The 22,222-nt window shown below is 37.5% G+C and overlaps 1 protein-coding gene across 3 annotated transcripts in view; it reads left to right on the top strand.

Moving 5' to 3' along the window:
• The window catches only part of USP12 (ubiquitin specific peptidase 12), a 32,831-nt gene extending 11,758 nt beyond the window's left edge, over positions 1-21,073 (top strand). The window contains exons 2-9 of one of the 3 annotated variants that reach the window (XM_059466043.1): positions 1,288-1,480; positions 4,750-4,963; positions 7,971-8,197; positions 13,228-13,304; positions 13,483-13,566; positions 15,896-16,093; positions 17,849-17,927; positions 18,469-21,073. In XM_059466043.1, the coding sequence (XP_059322026.1) occupies positions 1,478-1,480; positions 4,750-4,963; positions 7,971-8,197; positions 13,228-13,304; positions 13,483-13,566; positions 15,896-16,093; positions 17,849-17,927; positions 18,469-18,570 (984 nt within the window). In that variant the 5' untranslated portion in view covers positions 1,288-1,477 and the 3' untranslated portion in view covers positions 18,571-21,073. The remainder of the gene's footprint in view (positions 1-1,287; positions 1,481-4,749; positions 4,964-7,970; positions 8,198-13,227; positions 13,305-13,482; positions 13,567-15,895; positions 16,094-17,848; positions 17,928-18,468) is intronic. The other 2 variants (XM_059466042.1, XM_059466044.1) reach the window with 2 other exon arrangements.
• The last annotated feature ends 1,149 nt before the right edge of the window (positions 21,074-22,222 follow it).

The following is a 22,222-nucleotide window of genomic DNA, read 5'->3' as shown; positions in this document are numbered from 1 at the left end:
AGTTGTCCTGTTGCTGTAATGTGTCCATACCTCCAGGTGCTTAGCACTGACCTGGTTTGAGAGTCTGCAGTCTGAACATGCACTCTGGAGTCAGTAAACACTGACAGGCTGACTTCCATGCATCTCAAAACACCATCTCTTAAATTCAAGTGATTCCTTTCCTTTCTCATGAAAGCTGCCAAACCCCCCAGGTTACTTCTCTCAAAGAGGAGATGCAGCAGTTTCATTGTTAATGCCTGTCAGTTCTGCAGCTGAGCTGAGGCTTTCCGTTTTTCCAGTGACAGGGTTTTCTCAAATCTGTTACTCTGTTGACAGATAAACTGTTTTCCTAATTTCTTGTACAAGTCCAGAGAGGATTTAAGACTTAACGGTGAAATTGTATTGTACACCTAATCTTAAAATTTTACATAGTTTTTACCCTTAAGAGAAGGTTCAGTAAAGGACAATCTTCTTAATATGTCATGAAGATCAACAAATTCTGGCTTTTTGTACTCAAGGGGGAGTAGAAATTTGAGTGGGTATGTGTCATTGCACTCATTTAAGAGGCAGGCAGCTACAGTATATCAGAGTGCTTTTAATTTTCTGTGTTCTACAGGACTTTTGCTTATTTTAGCTTCAAACAATAAAATTTTATGGGCTAAAATTCTTTGAACTGTAACAAATAATAAAATGGGATCTCATTTTGTTTATGGCATGCTGGTGCTGGTTTTCAGGTACAGTGATGGGAAAGGAAATTCTATGATGTTGATGCCTGAATGCTTTTCAGGTCTGTTCTGCAGGTTGTGTTTACTAACACAGCACATACAGACCATAAATGTGTAATGAACTTGCAGCATGTAAATCTGCCAGGAAAAGGGAAAGTAACTATGGCCAATGACTAGAAAGAATGACAGAGATAATGAAAAGAAATACTAGATAATAAATTAGTGCTATTAGATTGAGAAGTGATAGAAATCACAGTTTTTGCCTTCATTGATTTCTCTAATTTATTTGTAGCAATTACACGAAGTGAATCTCCTAGAGGCTTATTAACATTTACTGCTAAGTTTTTCTAATTTGTTTAATGATTTTGTTTGTCCTAACTTTCTCCAGGGTAGTGGGAAAAAGGGAAATAACGTGGAAGTCAATAGCTTTTTTCTAACTGTGTGATAGGTGGCCATTCAAAGTGTCTGGAATACAGAAAAGCATTTTAGATAAAGATGACAATCCTGAAATAGAGATCTGTCAATTTTCCACATGTAGCATAAAAGAGGAGGAGGCAAAAGCCCTGTCTTACCTCTTTTCCAGCTTTGTGGTAGAATCCAGGGATTGTTCAGAGGATGTGCTGAAGGAGCAATTTGAGAGGTAAAAGAAGACCTAAGAAAGGGCAATTATGGGAAACATATGGAAGACAAGATGGTTTACGGGAATGGAAAATTCAGCTTATACTTGAAGGGACAATATTGTTTACTAAATCAGCAGGAAATATCTAAGATACATGGTAAGATGAAAGCATTAGGAGTGTGATGTCCCATGCATCAAGTCTGCTTATCACTCTTCTTTCCCTCTTCAGTCCAGTAATGCAAACTGTTCGAATCTATGTGCTTCACAAATTACATCAATCATTTTATCCAGTGAGGACGAAATAAGATTTTTAATCTCAGAGAGCTGCTCTGGAAGCTCTTCAGCAGTGTACCAGATTTCTCGAGCAGGTTTGGTTATTCAATCTCTTGCAGTGGAGCCATGTGTTTTGGAGAAATCTGTTTCCCTGAAATGGCCTATTGCAAGGATGAAAAATTGTTAGAGCTGCCAGTGCATCAGAGCTGGGAGGAACCCCAGAGCTGCTCAAAAGCAGTGTTCCAAACAGATCTAAGTTCTTGTAAATCTTTTTGTTGAATGGGGTTCAACAGCCACGTTTCTTCCCAGTTGTATGTGCATCAGAAGAGTAAGCTATAAGATTATAAATGTTCATAGGTGTGCAGTGGTTTTGTTGCACAGAGTTTTTGTTTTGCCTACTGTCCCATTGCTCCACATAGGTTTGGGTGTTGTAACTTTGCTTTCAAAATTTAAATGAGATCAAAAAAAGGTGTGTGTGTGTGTAAAACATAGTGAATGCATTATTTTCCTGAAAGGAAACAATCTGATTTCTCAGAATTTAGAGCAGAAGAGCAGTATGAATAGATAAAAAAGAAAAAATATGGATTTTTTTTACATCTCTTAGTCATGCACAGCGTAAGATGGTCCCAAAAAGGTCTTTTTGTGTTTTCTACTGCTGTTCTGAGGCAGGCTGGACAGGCATGAAGTGCCACAGGGCAGGGCTTGACTCCCAGGTGCTGTGGCTCTGGGGCAGTGCTGCCTGGGGTGGGGAGGAGGAGGAGGAAGAGGAAGAGGAAGGTGTCTCTTGGCAGCCCAGCCCAGTGCTGAATGTCCAGGATTAGAAGGCAGAGTGTGAGTGGGTGGTGGGAGCTTGGGAAGACTGGAACCAGGTGTTGGGTGTTTCTCTAAAGTTGGGAACTGAAGTAATACTGGTGGTAAGACAAGCATTTGTTCTTTTAGCAAATTGAGTTGTGTAGTCTAGAAACCTCCCAACCATTTCCCACTTGTTGCAAAGTACAGGTACAGCCTTTTAAATTTTTTTTCATGATTGGAAGCATTTATTTAAAAAATATTTTGAGTTTCAAAGTGATAAAGACTGATGCTTTAGAGATAAAACAAATGGGAACTAATTAAATTTTCTTCAGGAGTTTGCTTTCAGACATTCTCCTGTTGCCTGCTGTGTTTCTGAATCTGGTTGGAGAAAGCCTTTTATGAACTTAGTCTAGTTGCTTTTATTTCATACTCACAGGCATGTAGGTTAACATACATTCATATTAAATTAATCTGAATTTTGTTCAGTGTTCTGAGGTCTTCATATTTTGTCTGTCTCTCACCGCATGGTTGCCATTCTAATTAATTTATCATCAGACTGCTCCTTTTTAAAATTGGAATCTTATGAACATTCTAATTTGCTCGCTTTTCATCTTTTGATGCTTGCTGTAGAAATTTTAGCAGTTTTCTTTTCCAGTTTGATTAAATTTTAAGAACTTTCTTAGCACTTTAATGTAGCTCTCTTTTTATGGCTGTTTCTAATTATAAACTCCTAAACAGCTTACAATATTAAATGTTTTGACTGAAGCCACTGTGTGATTTCATCAGCTTCCTTTAAGGTAAAAAGCCCCAATTTTCCTCTTAAGTTCATTGACTTATTTGCAGATTTGGACCACAAAGAAGCTAATATAAGCATTTTCCTAGCTTAAAAAAAGAAAAATAATGGATGTTAAATTCATCGCTTTTTAATATGGATACCTTAATGACATCTTAATATTTTTTAAAATATGCTTCTTACTTATTCTTTGAGTGTGTCTTGGTTATTTAGAAAGTAGTTCTTTGTATTTAATTTGTTTAAAATAGAGAAAAGTAATTAATTTTTAAATTTTGTAATTAAATTGCATGGTGCTCTTGTTTGTCTTGAGAGAGAGCAAAAACTATTTACTTTCCTGTTATTCCTAAGGTGTGAAAACTTTTAGTTCTTTTTCTCTATTGAAGGAACCTGCTCTTAAAATATCTCTGAAGGCAGTCTTTGCTATATAATTCTCCCCCTCACAATGGTAAAGTCTCAGAATTTGCTGCCTAGATGTGCTGCTGTCTCTGTATAACATAAATCTGAATGTTATTTCCACATTTTGCAGAATATGTGCAATAGGTGCGCGCTTCAATTTGCAGGTTGTGTAAAGGCAGCTGAAGGGTTGGATTACTTGCTGAGGCCTCATAAAGATTTTTCCCACACTTTCAGTGTTGGATAATAGGTTGCACTGGAGGAGGGCAGCTTAAAATTAGGATGGCAGCATAAAATTAGGATGGCTTTATCCCCTGATGGCTCACAGCTCCTTCACAGGGTTGGTGGGGATGTTTGCAGTGCTGGGGGGAGCTGCAGACAGCGTCAGTGACCTCAGGTGCCTAAAGGAGTCTGAGGAGGGAACACCTGGGGTGTCCCACCTGGGGTGTCCTGGTACAAAGTGGGTTATGGATGCTTTTCTTGCGATTCTGCTTTCCTCTTTCAGTCCAGTGGCCTGTCTCCTTCAAAGTGTGCGCATCCCATTTGTGTTCTCTTTTCCCTGCAATCTTGATTTCAGGCTACCAACTGCCATAGCTTGGAATTCTAAGCAGGCCATGTCACAAATTTCCTTAAACAAATCTTGTCACCCTGGAATGAGAACTGAAAATGTAGGAGCAGGTTAAAGTAGTTATTTCAGACATTGATGACAGCTATTAAGATTTGGAGAATCTAGTTCCTGAAGTGTGTGAGGCACTCTCCATTTTCAGCTGAATTTCTTTGCAGTACAAGGTCATGCTGTGCATGTTCATTGCTGTTGTGACTGATGTGTGGTAGACAGATATTTTTACCTGAGCTTATTTTGGGAGTTCTGACATTGAGGGTATTTTTTGAACATTTTGACCCAAATACATAGAAAATATTACCAATAAGTTAAATTTTAAGTGAGACAAAATTAAATAGTGTTGTTCAAATTAGCCTAGGTGTTTCATGCACTTACATACAGCACACTTGGTAATCCTTTGTGCAATGTCAATACATTTTTCTACCTTAAAGTCAGAAAGAAATGATTTGTAGAAAGTTGACCTCTGCTTATGCACTCTCTTACAGCTTGGAGTTAATTTTACCTCTCTACAGTAATGCCATGCAAACTCACAGATCTCTCTCTTATTTTGTAGTTTGGGAACACGTGCTACTGCAATTCAGTTCTCCAGGCACTTTATTTTTGTCGACCATTTCGAGACAAAGTCTTAGCCTACAAGAGTCAGCCAAGAAAAAAAGAGAATCTCCTTACATGCTTAGCTGATCTCTTCCACAGTATAGCCACCCAGAAGAAAAAAGTTGGAGTAATACCTCCCAAGAAATTTATAACAAGATTACGAAAAGAAAATGGTAACTTTTTTTTTCTTGTGTAACAATTATAGCATTTATAATTTGATTCTGAAGTTGACACAGTGTATGCCCGCTAAATGCCTATGTATTTGTGCTCTGTTGAGTACCTATATAGAAAGTGCTCTTGGTGCTGTAGTATAAACAAGAGGTAAGACTGTAACCCCGGAGCAGTTTTGAGAGGGAATCCTTGTTTCTGTGTATTCAAATAGAGCTAAAGTGCATTGTCATTTTGTCACTATCTGCTTATGAAATTGCTTGCTAGTTTTGTTTCTCTGGGAGTTTAATATTTGTAATCAAAATTCACTGTAAAACCTTTGTCCTTTATTTTAAAAAAATATTTTTTGAATGGAGGAATCAGTCTCCCAAACTGAGTCTGTGAAAAGACTTGCCCATAAGAATCTAGATTAAAGCCACCCCACCTTTTTAAATTGACTTAGAATTTATATATATTTATATAAAAGTAGTTGACCTCCTTTTAAAACCACTAAGTAGTTTTGGCAAATTATTTTTTACATGTCATCATTATCTTAAATTTCAAGAGATTTCTAGGGATTTTTCACATTTCTTGTTTCTTATCTGTAGGCCTAATTTGTCAGAATGTTCTAGAAAATTATTTGATGTTAAAATATAAATGAAGCCTTGTAATCTGCTATTCAATTTGGATACATTTTTATAAAAATACAATGTTTTTTCCTTAAGGAGTAATTACTATAGTTAAATAAACTGTATGATGTACTATACTTAATGCTGCTGCAATAAACGTGTTCAGACTGTTGCAGTCTTTTCCAAGACCATGAATACACACTGAAAAAGCATTTAAATGATGACTATCTGTGTAGTAAAAACAAGAAATGAAATATTATGATGACATTCCTAGTTTGACATGGCTCTTCCAGCAAATGCACTCCATGAGCTGTAATGATATTGTTAAAATAATCTCTTGGGTGCTGTACAATCACTTGCCCGTGCAGAGCAAACTCATTCCCTTCTTTGGCACGTAACTTTGGGTAAGTGTGCTTGTGTTTGATACATTTACAGAAACAGTTTGTTATAACAAGTGACAGTTTGTTATAACAAGTGCAGAGAATCATTCAGATGGAAAGCAGAAAGCAAACCACAGGAGCCATTAAGTTCATTATAGAAAGTGTTCTTTGTAATGTGTAATTATGTCATGCCACTAAAATACTACGCAGAGCAAGGCAATTGGAAACCCTTCAGTAGAGAAGTCAGATGTAGAAGTTCAACCCTTGTATTTTTGGGCCTCTTTTAATGATGATACTCTCACCTTTTGTACAAATAAATAGCTACATTCGGGCTGCAATTACACGGGCATCATATATGCTATTAAGTGCTTATTGTAAGGGTATATAATTTTGAGCCTTAAAGAAGAGTTAGTTTAAGAGCCAGGTAGGTGTGCAACGCCAGTCTAGAGTCTCTTCAGTCAGTATCCAGCTATACCAGGGTGATAACTGAGGAGACAGTCTTAGTGTATTCCAGACTCCAAGGCTGCTGCTCCATCTTTATTTGCAATGTCTGAGTACAGCATGGATATATTGTACATCTCTGGGCTGGAGAGGAGCTTTTCACTGGGGTGTGTAGGACAGGACAAGGGGGAATGGCTTTAAACTGCAAGAGGCCAGGTTTAGATTAGAGATTAGGAAGAAATTATCATCTGTGATAGTGGTGAGGCACTGGAGTAGGTTGCCCAGAGAAGCTGTGGGTGCCCCATCCCTGGAAGTGTTCACGGCCGGGTTGGATGGGGCTCTGAGCAACCTGGTCTTGTTGGAAGGTATCCTTGTCCAGAGCAGGGGAGCTGGAACTCAGTAATCTTTAAGAAGCCTTCTAACCCAAGCAATTCTGTGTTTCTCTATTAATGACCTTAAAGTTTAATTGCTTGGGAAGCAGCTGCTGGCTTGAAGTCAGCTGGAGGTGTACTGTTACATTTGCATAAATTTATTCTAATTGTAAAATGAGCAATCTGTAGCTTTCACTTTGCTGTAGTTAATGCTTATTACTGACTGGGCACAAAGCCCTGACAGGCCTGTGGTAGTAGACTGTGAAGAACCTCTGAAGTCTTTTACCTCAAGAGACTTGTAGCTTTTGCCCTGCCTTGATTTACTTGATTAAATAAAGACCTTGCAATTGGCTAGATTGAACTCACTTGTCTCAAAAATAGTGTAGTAGTTCATTAAATAAACTGCATGGTTCCTACTGTTGCCTGACCTATTGCACTACTTAACCTCTCCAAATGACCTAGATTAGCATCAAGGTTTCCCTACTTAGCTAATAACCTTAGACCTTTTTTTTCTATTTGAAGTTTATTCCTGGATGCCATCAGGTGAATGACTGTAAAGCTTCCCTGGAGTGCCTGTATTTCAAAACCTGAACTTCACTGAGTATCTTTTTCATTCATATATCCACTCCTGTACACTGAAGACCTGTCTCTTAGAACATTCTTGGACTGTCAGCAAAGTGAAATAATTGCACATTAAAAGATTTGTGGGATATAGAATGCTTTTTTGATAGGCAGGTAAATTTCCTCTTAGCAATTCCTAGTCAGAGAGAAAAGAAGTAACTATTACTGAATCTGTGTTATCCAAGACACTGACCTAAGCTTGGCAGAGATAGCATAGTCTCTGTAGGAGATCCAGTGGCATCTGGAGGCTGGGCAGAATGACCTGTGCCAGTTCTGGCAGCACCCCATATACACCTGTGTTTGGGCCATTGAATTTTTGTGCCCTGCTTTTCTTGCAGTATGGTTCAGTTTTCAGACAATTCCAATCAGCTGAGTGATTTCTGTCAGTGCAAGCTGACTTGCTGTCCCCTCTTCCCACCCCCTATTTTTTTGGCTTAGTTTATCATGTAGGCATTTTGGGTTGGTGTCGTATTGCTGTGAATGATTCAAGATGTGAAATCTTGACTGGTTTTGAAATCTGACTCTGTTAAAAACCTTTCTGTAGCACAGCACTAACTGATCAGTTAGTAAGCCTTGTGTTTTATCTCGCAGAACTGTTTGACAACTACATGCAGCAGGATGCACACGAGTTCCTGAACTACCTTTTGAACACCATCGCGGACATCTTGCAGGAGGAGAGGAAGCAGGAGAAGCAGAACGGGCGCCTGCCCAATGGCACCGTAGACAGTGAGAGCAGCAGCCCCCCAGACCCCACCTGGGTGCACGAGATCTTCCAGGGAACGTTAACTAATGAAACCAGGTGTCTTACCTGTGAAACTGTAAGTTCTCATGGGCTTTGTAAGCACCAACATGCCACGTTCAGAGCTGCGTGCTTCACGGTTCATTTCTCCCAGCAGAACAAGATATTAGTTCCTTTCTTCAGTGATCTTTGTGTTTGTGTGAATATTTGTGGTTTTTCTTTGTTAGTAAGAACATCCCAGCAGCCGATGCATGAATTGTAGGAGGAGACATTTGGTCAATATTAGGAAAATGCCCAGTTGGATTTTTTGTCGGTGTGATCATAATCACCTTCAAAATTTAGATCAGAAAATTCTAAAGTGGTGTACTTTTAAACAAAGTAAACTCTGTGATTTAAGGGTGTGAGGTCCTTCTCAAATTTAATGTCTAAATAACTTAGTGTTGTACTTACTGATGCATCTCATAATTAAGTATTATGAATCAGTTTCCATGGATTCCTGGTTTTTAAATTTAAAGCTGTTGAAATCAAGATACTAATGGTTGGCTTTTGGCACTCTGATAGTAGACTGGGATTCTCAAAAAATATACCTTCATGTTCATGAAAAGTGATCCTTCCCTAAATGTCTGTCCACAGGAATTCTTCTAATACTACATGCTGTGAAATAAACTCTTTCCCTGAGTATTCTCTAAAATATTTTTGAGAGGTTCTACAATAAGAGAAAAAATGTATTTCATAAAAATTGGATTTTACCAACTTGAGAAAGAGTAAAAGCAGCACAATTGAAAAATTACAGTAATTCTGTCATGGTCTGTTCCTTAGAGATTGTAAAAAGCTAAATGGCTGTGGTTTTTGTATAGCTTCATGCCAATTTTCTTTAACTTAATTAGGTAATGCAGATATGTCAGCATGACGTTGGAAGGCAGGAATTCATCAAATCTGTACATTTCTCATGTAATTTTCTCAGTCTTCTAGAAATACCCATCGCTTTTATTTCAAAGAAAAGAGATTGATAATGTCATGTATAATGTAACTGCAGACTATGAGTAATTTAGGTGCTCATTCCATGCTACCATATTTTTTTCTAGCGGATTTCCCCTCCCTAATCAGTATTTCTTGGCAACTGTCAATTGTTTCTCTTCTAGTTCTTGAGCTGTTCTTTTTTTTTTTTTCCTTGAAACATGAGTTTAGCCTGAGTCTTTTGACACAACTGGCATCATTACCTTTCCTCACTGTGGCATTATGAATTACTGCTGTCAGGATTTTGATCTAGGTGCTGTCCTTAATGCAATTTTAAAGCACTGATATGCTCTTTGCACTGATAAAACACTGATATTTTATTAGTTAACAGGTCTGTCACAATTTTGAGAATTCTACGAACAGTGCGTAGGTTTTTTTTTTCTATTAGCTGTAGCTAATAGAAATATTCAGCTATTGCTGAACAAGATGATAATCAAAGTAATCTGGAAACTATTTTATCAGATTCTGTATTTTTAGTATGTCAGCTTGTGTCCAAAACACAGTGACCTGGAAATGAGCACTTAGAAACACACTTGGACATATTAAATGGGCAATATTACTGTGAATAGTGTATTATTTTAAAAAATAATGAGTATATATGATTGTTTTGATGCTTATTAGGAGCTGTTGGCATTTAGATTCTTTCTGTATTTAGAAATATAAGCTAAAATGTTAGGAATACTTGGAAATAGCTCATGTACAAGATTACAAGCAATAGTGGATGAATTTCTGCTTCTTAAGGACAAGACGATAGCCCTAGTTTATTTTTAATTTAAATTGGAAAATTATTGCATATTTAAATACAAAGCATATATTTATATTTATAATGACTGTCACTATCTTTGCTGAAAGTGACAGTCATTATCTTCTAATAGGACAAACCTCCTCAGTGTTCCTAAAATGAGCAAAATTTTATTCTGATTTTGGTTATCCTGGTTGTGGAAAAGAGCATCCTTCCAGATGCACCCTTTCATTTGCCCATCTTAAAGATAAAAACTGAACTATCTAAAGATGCATCCTCGGTTTAAGTATGGACAGTGGAGTATAAGGAACGTAGATATGATTCTTTAACAAAGATTTGTGTTGTGAATTAAGCCAATTTATGAAATTAATATGTTACAAAAGGATTGTAAGTTGTTTTTTCATGTTTTTAATGTGGTTTCTCTTTATAATGCTTTCATCCTTCCTTGACAGAGGCAGAATGATGAAGTGAATGTAAATTTTAGGGCTAATTTATAGAAACTATCTAGAAGTTAATTGGTTTTACGGGTTTCTCTCATAGTTTAAGGAAGGATAACAGTAAACCAGAAAGTGTTATAATTGGCTTCATTAAATTTTGAACAGCTAAATGTGGCCAGTACTTCTGCAGAGAAATACAGGGAATTGTCAAAACCACCATATCAGTCTCCAGGTGATGGTCTTGCTCTTGGGTTCAAATGACTCTACAAGGCATAGAATTCTTTGGCTCAGTTCTGCTTTGGACTGAGAGAAGGAAGTAAGGAAAATCCCATGTTCTCTCTCATATGAGTCCTACAGAGCCTTTAGCTCTGCTCGATTTTCATTTATCTTTTTTTTTTTTTTAACCAGGATAAGTCACACACTTTGTTTCAGCTTCTTTTAAAACTGCTTTCTGTTTTAGCACACACGGCAGTCTCTAGCTGCAAGAGCTTTTTTGCCAGTGAGCAGATTCACATTGCCAGTGAAATCCCCAAGTGTAGGAAATAATGGATTCTGTGAGTTTCAGCCTTCTGAGCTTTGTGTTCTGTGCAGCTTTGGTCATCAGAGTGCAGCTGAGCTGTGTGGGTGCAGATGATGTCCTTGACGTGGGAACAGCACACCATCCCCTTCAGCCAGAGCTCTGGAGCATCCAAAGTCCTCACTATTACTCAGATGTTCCTGTTAGGAGCACTCAGACAGCTTTTTGAATACATCAGGGCTCCATCCTGCAAGTGCTGAGGTTTTCTGATCATGCCCATCATTCTTTTCATTCTATAGATGATTGAAATATATAGCATTGCTGATTGTAGTCTAAGCATAGTAATGTTTATTTGAAACAGAACCTTTACAAAAAGTGGGGGGAGGGAAACTTGTAAGATTCCAGAGTGGCTTTTAATTTTTTTTTAATTAAAACTGTATGAGCTCATGTTAGAAAAAATCTGTTCAAATAGTAAGGCTCAAAGAATCTTAAAAATTAAGAATAACAATTTATAAATCACCAACCTAAATGGAAAAAATTCCACTTGGCTATTCTTGCAATGAAGCCTTTAATGGTTCCTCATGATCCTAAGTGCACAGTGGGCTGTCTAACCTGAGTGAGGTGTTTTAAGGCCATATTATCACAGAGAATGGAAATTGTCCTTTTGCAAACTTCTGTTTTCAGTACCAATCTCTTTTTGACCAAGTAGAACACATCCTTTCCCTCCTCTCCATTGCCCTTACAGCTTTTGTGTGGGATAAAGCTGCCTGTGAAATCTGTATTGTTTCACGTAATTTTCTTTGATTAGACCAAAAGAGGAAGAATTATCTAATTGCATGTCTGAATAACACTGATCACATGACTCCCTAATTCCAGCTGTCCTAGCTGAAGACTGCAGCAGCAGAGTATTTTCTGGAACTGATTTTTTTTTTTTTTCTGAGCCATTCCTAATCCCCAGTTACAATGATTTCCACCAGAGTTCTTAGTATTATAAATGCAGGTCTGATAATTTCAAGAGTGATTTGCAAGGGGATATTTTGAAGAATTGACCACACAACTAAACCATAACACATCCCTGAATGCAGGAAATGTACAGCACACTGAAGGTGCAGGTGGCTTTTTTTTCCCACTTTAAACATTCTGGAAGTTTTCCATATGTGCTCTGTGATCTCTCTAAAAGTATAAACATTATACTTGAGCATCTGAATATTGCAGTAGAAATGATGTGTATTAACTTAGTGGTGTTTTTTGACATGCACACTTAACTCTTGGAAAGACTAGGGACAGAACAGTGGGAGCCCAATCTTCTCACAGGTATTAACAGAAGCTTTCAACCTAATTTCCTGGGTGTTTGGATTTGCCCTGTGTTCTTAATGCTCAGATATGGATGTCTTGACCATCCGCCTTTTTCTTTTTTTCTCCATGTACACTGCCCTTAGGAGCTGTGTGTTTCTCATCTCTTGATTATTAGAGAACAAATTTCCACTTCCTCTTTTTTTTTTTCCCTTCTGAGTTGAAAAGGGAACATAAAGGGAATATGTTTAAAAGATTCAACTTACATTATTTCCCTGTACCTATTTCACTTTTCCTGCATTCAGTCAAGAAATTGCAGCCAGGTATCTTTTCTAAAAGCATTTACTTCTGTATCTAGGCAGAGACCATTGTCATGAGTGGCATTGAGAATATTTAGATACAGAGAGGACACACTAGCAGGCAAAAGTTAAGGTTGCACATCACTGGTTTTTAAAACTTCAATAGCATAGTTGGTTTTCAGGGCTGCTGTGGATTTTTTCATCATTTGTCAGGGTTTGTGGTGGAATTTATTTTCTACTTCTAGAATGTTCTGTTTTACTTTCTTGTTACTCTTATATTTTTCTGAGAATTGGCTGCTATTCTGCCTGTGTCAGACCAAGCTCTCATTTGCCAAATTTAGTGCCTGCTGCTCCTTTAGGAGTATGAGTCTAGCCTGGAAGAGGCTTCAAAATATTCATGCTGTTTATTGGGTACACTGTGACATGCAAATACATAACTTTTGGTTCAAGGGAGTCAGAGAAGAACAGAAGTGAGAGCACTAAGCAGAAGAATCACAGTGATTCTGTTCTTTTGAAAAATCTGAGGTGTAGAAGAAATTTGGCATTAATATTGTTGATCTGAAGTCACAACATAAAGAGAACTGGCATTACATACACCCAGAGACTCATACACACCTCACCCTTCCTGAAAAAAAAAGAGAAAATACAGAAATCTCTGAAATAGAAAGGCTACTTGTAAAATTTTTTAAAAGGATATTATAGGGTAAAAGATACATTCTGTCAATAGAATGTGGTACTGAAAAACAGAGGTAAATTAGTATTATTTGTCTTATGTCTGTTCTGTTGGGTCTTCTTTTCATGCAGGTAAGCAGCAAGGATGAAGACTTCCTAGACCTTTCAGTTGATGTGGAGCAGAATACTTCAATCACTCACTGTTTAAGGTAGGCACAAAAATCCAAATTTTTGTGATTTGCCCTTACCTGTTACCCAGAAAGCAGGAAATAAGCTGCCAGTTCTATCTTATGTAGATTGAAGTGTATTGTTTTGTTGATATTGTACATTTATATGGATATTTCATATTAAAAAATTAGTGTTTACAGCTTTGTTTTTTTTACTCAGGGGTTTCAGCAACACAGAAACTCTGTGCAGTGAATACAAGTATTACTGTGAAGAGTGTCGCAGTAAGCAAGAGGCACATAAAAGGTACAGCACAGTTGGGGAAGGAGACAAATAACCCATGCATCCAATGAAAATACTCTGGTACTGCTTTTGTGTGTCTGTGTAAAGGAGAGAACACCCTTTTCCCCTTAGTTTTTCTACTCTTCTTCCACTTAAAAGTAACTTGCCTTCCTTTCTCTCGCTAGAATTCAATGTGTCTCTTTCCATGAGTAGTGAGAATCCATGTAAAGTGTTTTGGGACTCCTTTGATCATTATTTATTTTACAAATAAGAAAATGAATAGTCTTGAGACCAGAAAAAGTTAAAAAGCCAAGTCTAAACAAATTGTCGGGGGCTAATTAAAAATAATTGGCAATGTCATTGATTGCATGTGACTTCTTAAACTTAGTTTTGTTTTGAAAATGAAATAATTTCTCCAGTTGCTGAACGATTCGGTTTGATAGCACTTTTTGTAGCTGTTGTTGTTAACTGAGTTTCTGATTTCTTGAACATGTTTGATTACTTGTGCCAAACTGCTTGACAGAGCTCCTGGAAATCATCCGAAGCTCGGTGGAAGCCTGAAAACCATTATGTTTGTTTAAAACCAATTCCTGTCTGCCTAATAGTTCTAGTCTTGTTTACACCTTTGAAAAACCTGTCAATTTGTGTACTGTGTGGTTATTTATTACCTGAGAAATATTTGGCTGAAGGACTGGGAGCTCTGACATGCTCTACTGGTTATGCCTCTGCTGCTGGTTATTTGGTTTACCATGGTTTGCACACACAGATTTTGCATATCTCATCTGCAAGTCTGCCTTCACACATTGCCTAAGCTTACTAATTGGTGTCTGGTAGAGGTTGTGGATTCAGGCCTGGCCTGTTTTCTGTTGCCTGAGCTCTTTTTCTGTGTGGGAGGTAATGTGAGCCATGACCAATATAAATTGGGTTGGCATAAACCTGTACTGTAGGCACTTCCATGGCAAAACACAGCTTTGATTGCTTATGTTTTGGGTTTCACGTGGGGTGTAGGTTCAGTTTCACTGCAGTCATACTTTTCTTCCTTTTCTATAAAACAGTTTAGCTGTGATGGGGACTACTCAGCTCGCAAAGATGGTGTACCAAATTTCTTCACCATTGAAAGAGCTCCAATTACCAAACTCAGTTATATTGTAAGGAGAGGATTTAGTTTTGAAAAGAGAGCAGAAATTGTAGCCATAATATAATCAAACTATAACTCACCCTAAAAAATAGTTGCTTCTGTCATCTTTCTGCCCTGCTCCAGCTGTTTTCATTGCCTGGTCCCCTTGTGGGCAGGTGAGTTACCAAGGAATTTGTCCACAGTCCCCTATCTTTTGAAAACCAGCTGTCTTTTACAAATTTCCTGACATTCTGAAAGTGTGGCCTTAATAGACCTGTCTGAAACCTGGGCTGTATTGCAGAGACTTTTGAGCTGCCTTTTGGGGCTGTAAGTTTGAAAAGGCAGCGCTGTGCTGGTCCAAGGCTCTTGGCTGTGCCAGGAAGCAGAGAGCTCTGGTTTGGTTGCTTTGTTAGGATGGGCAGATTCATTGCCCAAAGATTTGGAAATCTGTGATGCTGCCAGGCCAGCTGTGGTTGGCTGAGGAGGATTTGTAGGTACTGATGTGAGATATCAATACCTCATGCTAGGGGAAAGGGGCCATTGAGCCCTCAGTAGAGCTAGGTCACTTTCTGGCTTTGACTGCTGTAAAACATTGCTGCAACATTTGTACCAAATTTTTGTGCCAGAGCTCAGCCTTATCTTGTTTGGATAGCAGGAGGTAGGTGCATAACAGCAGGCTATTTGTGTCCCTTGGAAATTTTAAATGAATGGCTTGGAAATGAATGGCTAGGAAAACTTGGGAGTAATACTTATGTGACAAAGTGGTGTAACAAAGCTTATTTTAAAGAGCTTGTTTGACTTGGCTGGTTTACTGGGAAATTCAGCTGGAACAGGACCTCTGAAATAGCTCTGTTGCAATACCTGCACTGTACATCAAGTGGGATCTAGGTTTTACTTTTGGAACTCCGAAAAGCTATGGGTAGATGGACTTAAAAGTTGAATTCTATGCTGTGTGATCTATATGTCTAAAATACTATGTAAGCTCATCACAGTTGTTTTTATGTAGTATATCTTACTGTTTTAAATACATTTTCAGTTCTCTCTCTTTCCATTAAAAATCTTTAGTTTAACAACACAATAAACTTTTAAACATCGGATTGTTTTGGTTTCTTTTAATGCTTGCAAAGGTTTTTAAAGACTTCAGTAGAACAAGTTTCTTGTTTTTTGCTACTGACTGAATGTTTAGGATGAATATTGGAAATACTGCTGGTTTTTTGGCTTTGCTCTTTTTTTCAGGATGAAAGTAAAAAAGCTGCCTATGATTCTGGCTCTCCATTTGAAGAGATTTAAGTACATGGATCAGCTGCATCGATACACAAAACTCTCTTATAGAGTAGTTTTTCCTTTAGAGCTTCGTTTATTTAACACCTCAGGAGATGCCACCAATCCTGACAGAATGTATGACCTTGTTGCTGTGGTAGTTCATTGTGGAAGGTAATTACTCTGCTATAAACAAGGGACTTTTTTATAAACATAACTGTGCTTAAAAGAACAACACAAAACCCCCCCAGTGTCATATAAATCAAATAAAGACCTCGTAAAAAGTAACTAACTTTTTTAGGAAAAAAAGTGTTGTGGGGAAAAGCTATCAGTCCTGACAGAAATTATGGCCTTGTTGCTTTGAGAGATCATTGTGAAACATGGTGACTGTATTTCACATTACAGATCTTTATATGAACTTAACTGTGTTTAAAAAAAAACCCACAAACCACACATTATCATACAATAATATTTAAAAACAGTTTCTAAGGAAAACAGCTTTCTTAGGAAGGAAAGCATTATAGAAAGAATAATTTATAAATCATTTCCTTTAGGGTGTGGTTTTTTCCTTAAGGCTTGAGCAACATTTTCTGAAATATATCCACATATTATGAGTTTTGTTGATTACTTTGTTTCTCTGCTTTCAAAATAGGACTGTTAGATTTATATTTTATTTTGCTATATTCAACAAATGTTCTTGTGGCTTCAAGAACATTTAAAATCAGCTTGTTCTACAAACTGCTTATTTGAGTGGATAAAAGCCTCAAGTTGAAAATTACAATTTGACACCTAGAATTGCAGAATAATTTATATTGTAAGGTTAAATACTGAAACTCAAATCAGGGTAACTTTGACATTAGATTAGGTTGCACTGATCACAGTTTCATAGCTAGGAATCCTAATTTCGCTTTCTCTTTGGACAATTTGCTCCACTTATTCAGTCTTCTCACAATGACTAAAGAGTAGACTTACGATAAATAGATCTCAAATTGGACAATTTTGGAAAAAAAGCCTTTGTGCCGTAGTTTTCTGGGACACTCTTGTTCTGGATTACAGGGGAAAATCTTTCTGGCCATTCTGACCATTTCTGCTTTCTTGGGGACTTCTCCATTCTTGGAGCCACGAGCAGGAAGGAGATGCCCACGCTGTTTTCATGGAGATCTGGTGCACAGACATCTCCCTCGGGATGGCACCTTCCCTCCCTGACCTGGGCACAAAGCCATGGGAGTGCTGCTGGCCAGTTGTGGCAGTTCCAGAACTGCTTCAGCTGGGTTGTGCACTCTCAGTTGTAAGGTTCAGCTGTTTCAGAAATTGTGCTGTTTCCTTACTTGAGACCTGATGACAAATAAGGCACTCCTACAGTTCTGGTGGGTTGTTTTTTCTGGCACAGTCGTGGAGAAATTTCTTGTCTGCCATAACTGAAGAGGCTGAGCATTGTGACAGTTTTAATTGGGAGCCCTTCTCATTGCTGAGCTTCTTGGGACTCCTAAGCTGCCCATTTAATTCAGTTTCTGTTTACAGTGGACCAGATGAAGAGACTGGAGATGAGCAGCAGCTCTACAGGCTTTTTCTTTCTAAAGATCAGAAATAGTTTGGGATCTGTTCTGTCTCTATGAAATATCAGAATGCTTTATTGATTTCACTTCTCTGACTCTTTTTGAGATTTCATTTATATTGTCAGTGCCTGTGCTGCTCATTCCTTATTTGAAATAGTAATACTTTATTTAGCATAATAAGTAAGACTATTGTGAGGATGATGTAAGTAGAGAGTAAAAAGAAAAAACACGACACATCCAAACAGAAATTGTAGTGGTAGCCATTTTAATTACTGTTAAGTGCTGCTTTTCTACAAGAAAAATAATTAAAGGGAATGCATCTCCACATATATGTAAGTTATGGTTTATGTTCTTTCCCCATTTTGTTTTACAGTGGCCCTAACAGAGGACATTATATTGCAATAGTGAAGAGTCATGATTTTTGGTTGCTTTTTGATGATGATATTGTTGAGGTAAGCCCAACCAGAGCACATGCACCTCTCTTGTGGATCTGATTATTTAAAGTAGAATGACTGGTGTGCTGATGAAAAGAGGCTTCAACCCCAGTCTAAATGAGCAATAATTGTGTGTGCAGAGCTGTGCGGCGCAATTTGACTGTACAACGCTTTGCATTCCATTTAGGTTTTTAAAAAGAAACTCATTTGTTCATGACCACTGTCTTTCACCATTGTTTAATAAACTGTTCTGTGGCAAGGCAAATAATGATATAAATAAAATGGGTTTTAGTTTACAATACATAGGAACTTAAAGCAATACTTACAGCAACACTTAAGAATTTATATATAAAACATACATAGCTGCTACCCTCTGTGCAGTTGATGGCTGAGGAAAAGCTGAAACATAACAAATTAAAGAATTATTTGGATTTTATTGTGTTATGTAATTATGTGAAAGTTAATTTGGTTTTACAATAACTTTTAGAGTGGAACCTAATTTTATGTGTATATTATGCAAGACATTCCTACTTCAATTTTTTTGTGTTTTTACATGCAGAAAATTGATGCACAAGCTATTGAAGAATTCTACGGGTTGACATCAGACATCTCAAAGAACTCTGAGTCTGGTTACATCCTCTTCTATCAGTCCCGGGACTGAGGGGGAGCTGCGGTGAAGAGAGATTCTTGTGTCTCACATCTTCTTGTCCTGGAGTGGAGCAAGCACTGAAGAGAAGGAAAGCAGGGAGCTCTAGGGGCAATAGCACAGTTTGCACACAACTAAGGAAAGAGTTTGGGGTTCTTAAAATGTTTATATCATTTTCATTTTATTTGCTCAGGTATCATGCTGACTACACATCTCCACTGCATCCCATAAAAGCAAAAAGAGAGATACCAGCCACACTTGCAGGAGCTTTTCTTTGGGGAATGCCATCTCAGTGGTCCCAGTCCAGTTCAAAGCCCATTGAAGCCTTCCATGGACTTCAGTGACCTTTGAATCAGGTTTGGTGCAGTTAGGAGCGTTAGAAATCTGTATTTTATACAGACTTTGTGTAGAAAAGGTAAAGGATTCCCTGTGAAGTTAGTTTCCTGTGCTTAGGTTTGAAAGAGTGAGGTTTGGAAGGTTAACATGTAAGCAAGAAGTTATGTCTGGGCCCAACTCAATTGCCTTCTTGATGGAAGTGGTTTAACTGAGGGTGTGAAGTGGTGTCAGGGAGGCAAGGATGCTTTGCTTCTCTGGAGAAGCTTACATTATTTATAACGTGTGATCGGGAACAATCAGTCAAGGTTATGGCTTTTCATCTCCGTATGGGGAAAGATTTGGTTTGTAATAGTTTATTTTTTATTTATAAATTATTGTAACTTAGGATCTTGTGTATTGTCCTTTATTCTAACAAGTATTGGAAATTTTATATATTAATTTGAATTTAAACTAATTATGTTTAAATATTAAAGGAGAGACAATAAAAATTACAAAAGCGACACCTACAATATCTGAAAAATTTTTAACACAGCAGAGAGATTTCCTTCTGGAGGAACTGGTATCCAACTCAGGTATTTTATTTAATAAAGTCAGAGTAGACTCTTCCCATTAACGGGTGAAAAAAGGGATGTAGAAGACTTAAATCATAAGAAAACGTTGGTGCAGTGGTGGTATACCAGTCTTTGTAGTTCTTTGATGATTTGTTAATGGTTCATACTCCAGGCAAATTAGAATGATTTGGATCGAAGTAAATAATTTTAAGAATATTATTTCCTCTCCTAAAAGCAGATCAACTTCTGTTAAACATTAAATTAAGTCTGAGTAATAAGAAGAAATCGGTTTGGAATTTCATGAGACTGAAGTTATACCACATTCTTGTGAAAGTAATAATATTTAAGTCTTGTATAGTGGAAATTTTTTGAAACTAAGCAGTTTACCTTGCTTTAAGCTTATGAAACAGCGTTAAGAATTAAATCTTGGCAAAACACCTGATCTGTAAGAAATGTGAACTGTTTGACATTCTTCACTTAGGAGTACATTGTCTGACAGTAGCTGAATGTAATTTCTGGAAGGTCATTGGATGTGCATTCCAGATTATGGCAATCAGGTCTTGGATGTCCTTGTCACTCCCTTGTCAGCTAGTGATTTTGACATTACTGTAATTTTCTAAGGTTATTTTATTGGTACTGTTACAACTTTTGAAAGAATGTCTCCTGTCTGCTGCTATAACTGACTATTTACTTACCTGTATCTTTTAGCTCAGGAAATGACTTCACCTATTCACTCAGTTGAACAAATCTTTAACAGGGTCACTAAATAAATTGGGCTATTTAGCAACTGTCATACTATAACAAATCGCTTTTGTAAGATGCAGAGTTTCTAACGCCTTGGTTTGGCTAGAATTCTTTTATAGAAGATTATGTATCATGATTAAACTACCAGCATTGTAAAGTAAAGGCTAAATATTCTGGGAGGTGCAGAAAAATATGATTGGATTTTTCTGAAAGGATTCAAATAATGTTAACATCTATTTTTGGCTTTCAATAGAAAAAGGTTTAAGGGGTAAATTAGTTGCATAATGGTGCATGTTAGAAGGATGAAGTCCTTTGCATAGTAAAGGTACAGTATTGCAAAAGAACTGTCATATTACCTTTTGCTAATTTGTTTGGTCTTTTTTTTCATTTTCTTTTCTTTTTTTTTTTTTTTTTTCTTTTGTTTTAATGTAGCTGGAAGCTGAGGCTAGTTGATGTTTTATACTTTAACAAAATTCAAAGCATTTTTGTTGTTTCACTGGTTTTACTCCTGCTATGTATTTTTATAAGATACTGACTTTTATTTTGTATAGGGGTTTTGAGATAGTATTCCAAATTACATATTTCGTTTTTCTTTTAGTGCAGCTGAAATAATTATAAGTTCTTCATTAAACTGATGTCAGAAGCTGCAACTTAAAACAGAATTAAAAGAGACAGAAATACGAAATATAACTGATTGGTATGTAAAACATTATAGGATTTTTTCTTGACTGTAATACAGTGAGGAGTGTGGGAAAGTTGTCAGTTGTTGTAAATGGTGGAATTTATTTGCTGTGTACCTATGTAAATGTCAATTGGGATTGCAGTCCCTTATTTTGTATATTGGAGCAAAAAACTTCTATTAAATAAAGTTATGTTCTCTAAAGATACATGCTGTATCCTTTGTGGAGTCCAGATGATCGGTCAGCTGCCTTTTGTACTTCATGATGTTTTTTAAAAAAAAAAAAACTATGTGGAACTTGCTGTGTTAGGCCAGCTGCCCTGAGCCCTGGGCAGAGAGGTGTGTTTAAATACACTGCATTAAGTGTCTTAATGTGGTGTTAAGGAAATCACAGGGTGGCAGCTGTGTTTGGGGTGGAGTGCTTCTCTAGCAGTAGTTTTTGGTAAGTCCTTGGTCTCTGAGCTAGAAGAGAAGGGAGTTTTAAATACTGTTCTTCCTGGATTTCTTCTCCCTTAAAAATAAATTTGTCCCTTGCCACAAAACACATGTCCGAGTTACCCAAGGGATTTCTTGGGTGGCCACCTTGTGGGAAGGAAAACAGAAGGAGAGAAAAATGGGAGAATTTACATCATTGACATGTGAGAGACAAAGGACAGGAGTCCAGCTCACAAACATAAGCTGTAGCTGGTTACAGTATCCATGGATGATCTGGGATCTTTCTTTGCTTGGAGTCCACTCTTCTGTAATGCAAGTGAATAAACGCAAGGTTTCACAAACAGCTCAGACCATGCCATATTTGTAGTTGTGATGACTGTGTCTGTAGCCTTCCACTGCCCAGAAATGGTGACTTTTAGGTGTTGGGGTACATGTGTGAATGGTTAAAAACCAAGCTGTGTTTTCAGAATTTAGTCATAAACCAGATTGCATCTCCTTAACTGGCATTCAGGTGGTGTTAGCACACAGGGATTTGGGGCCACTTCAGGTCCCCACCACCTGTGCCATCTGTGTAGGGCTGGCAGATTAATGTGGGATCCACAGATCTGCATCCTTCTGAAGCAGCAGCTTGAAGCTGGGTAGGACATCCTGACGTGTTCCCTGTGGAAAAGGGTGGTGGTTTCTATCTGTGGGTTTGGTTTTTTGTTTTCATTTTGTTGTTGGTTCGGGGTTTTAAAAAGTCGTCTGAGAGCAATTTCTTGAAATTGTATTCATAGATGAAACCACCTCTTTGGTTACCTTTGTCTGTAAAAGAAGGAAACGTCTCAGTGCATGTCAATTACCCGTGGGCTGCAGTATTACACTGACAGTACTTTCGTGACTTTTCTAAAAGTTTAAACAGTGCAGGTATTGATTGTTTGCT

Source organism: Ammospiza nelsoni, chromosome 2, assembly GCF_027579445.1.
Source record: "Ammospiza nelsoni isolate bAmmNel1 chromosome 2, bAmmNel1.pri, whole genome shotgun sequence".
Taxonomy (NCBI): domain Eukaryota; kingdom Metazoa; phylum Chordata; class Aves; order Passeriformes; family Passerellidae; genus Ammospiza; species Ammospiza nelsoni.
The sequence above is the reverse complement of the archived record's forward strand: the minus strand, read 5'-3'. Positions and strand labels throughout refer to the sequence as shown.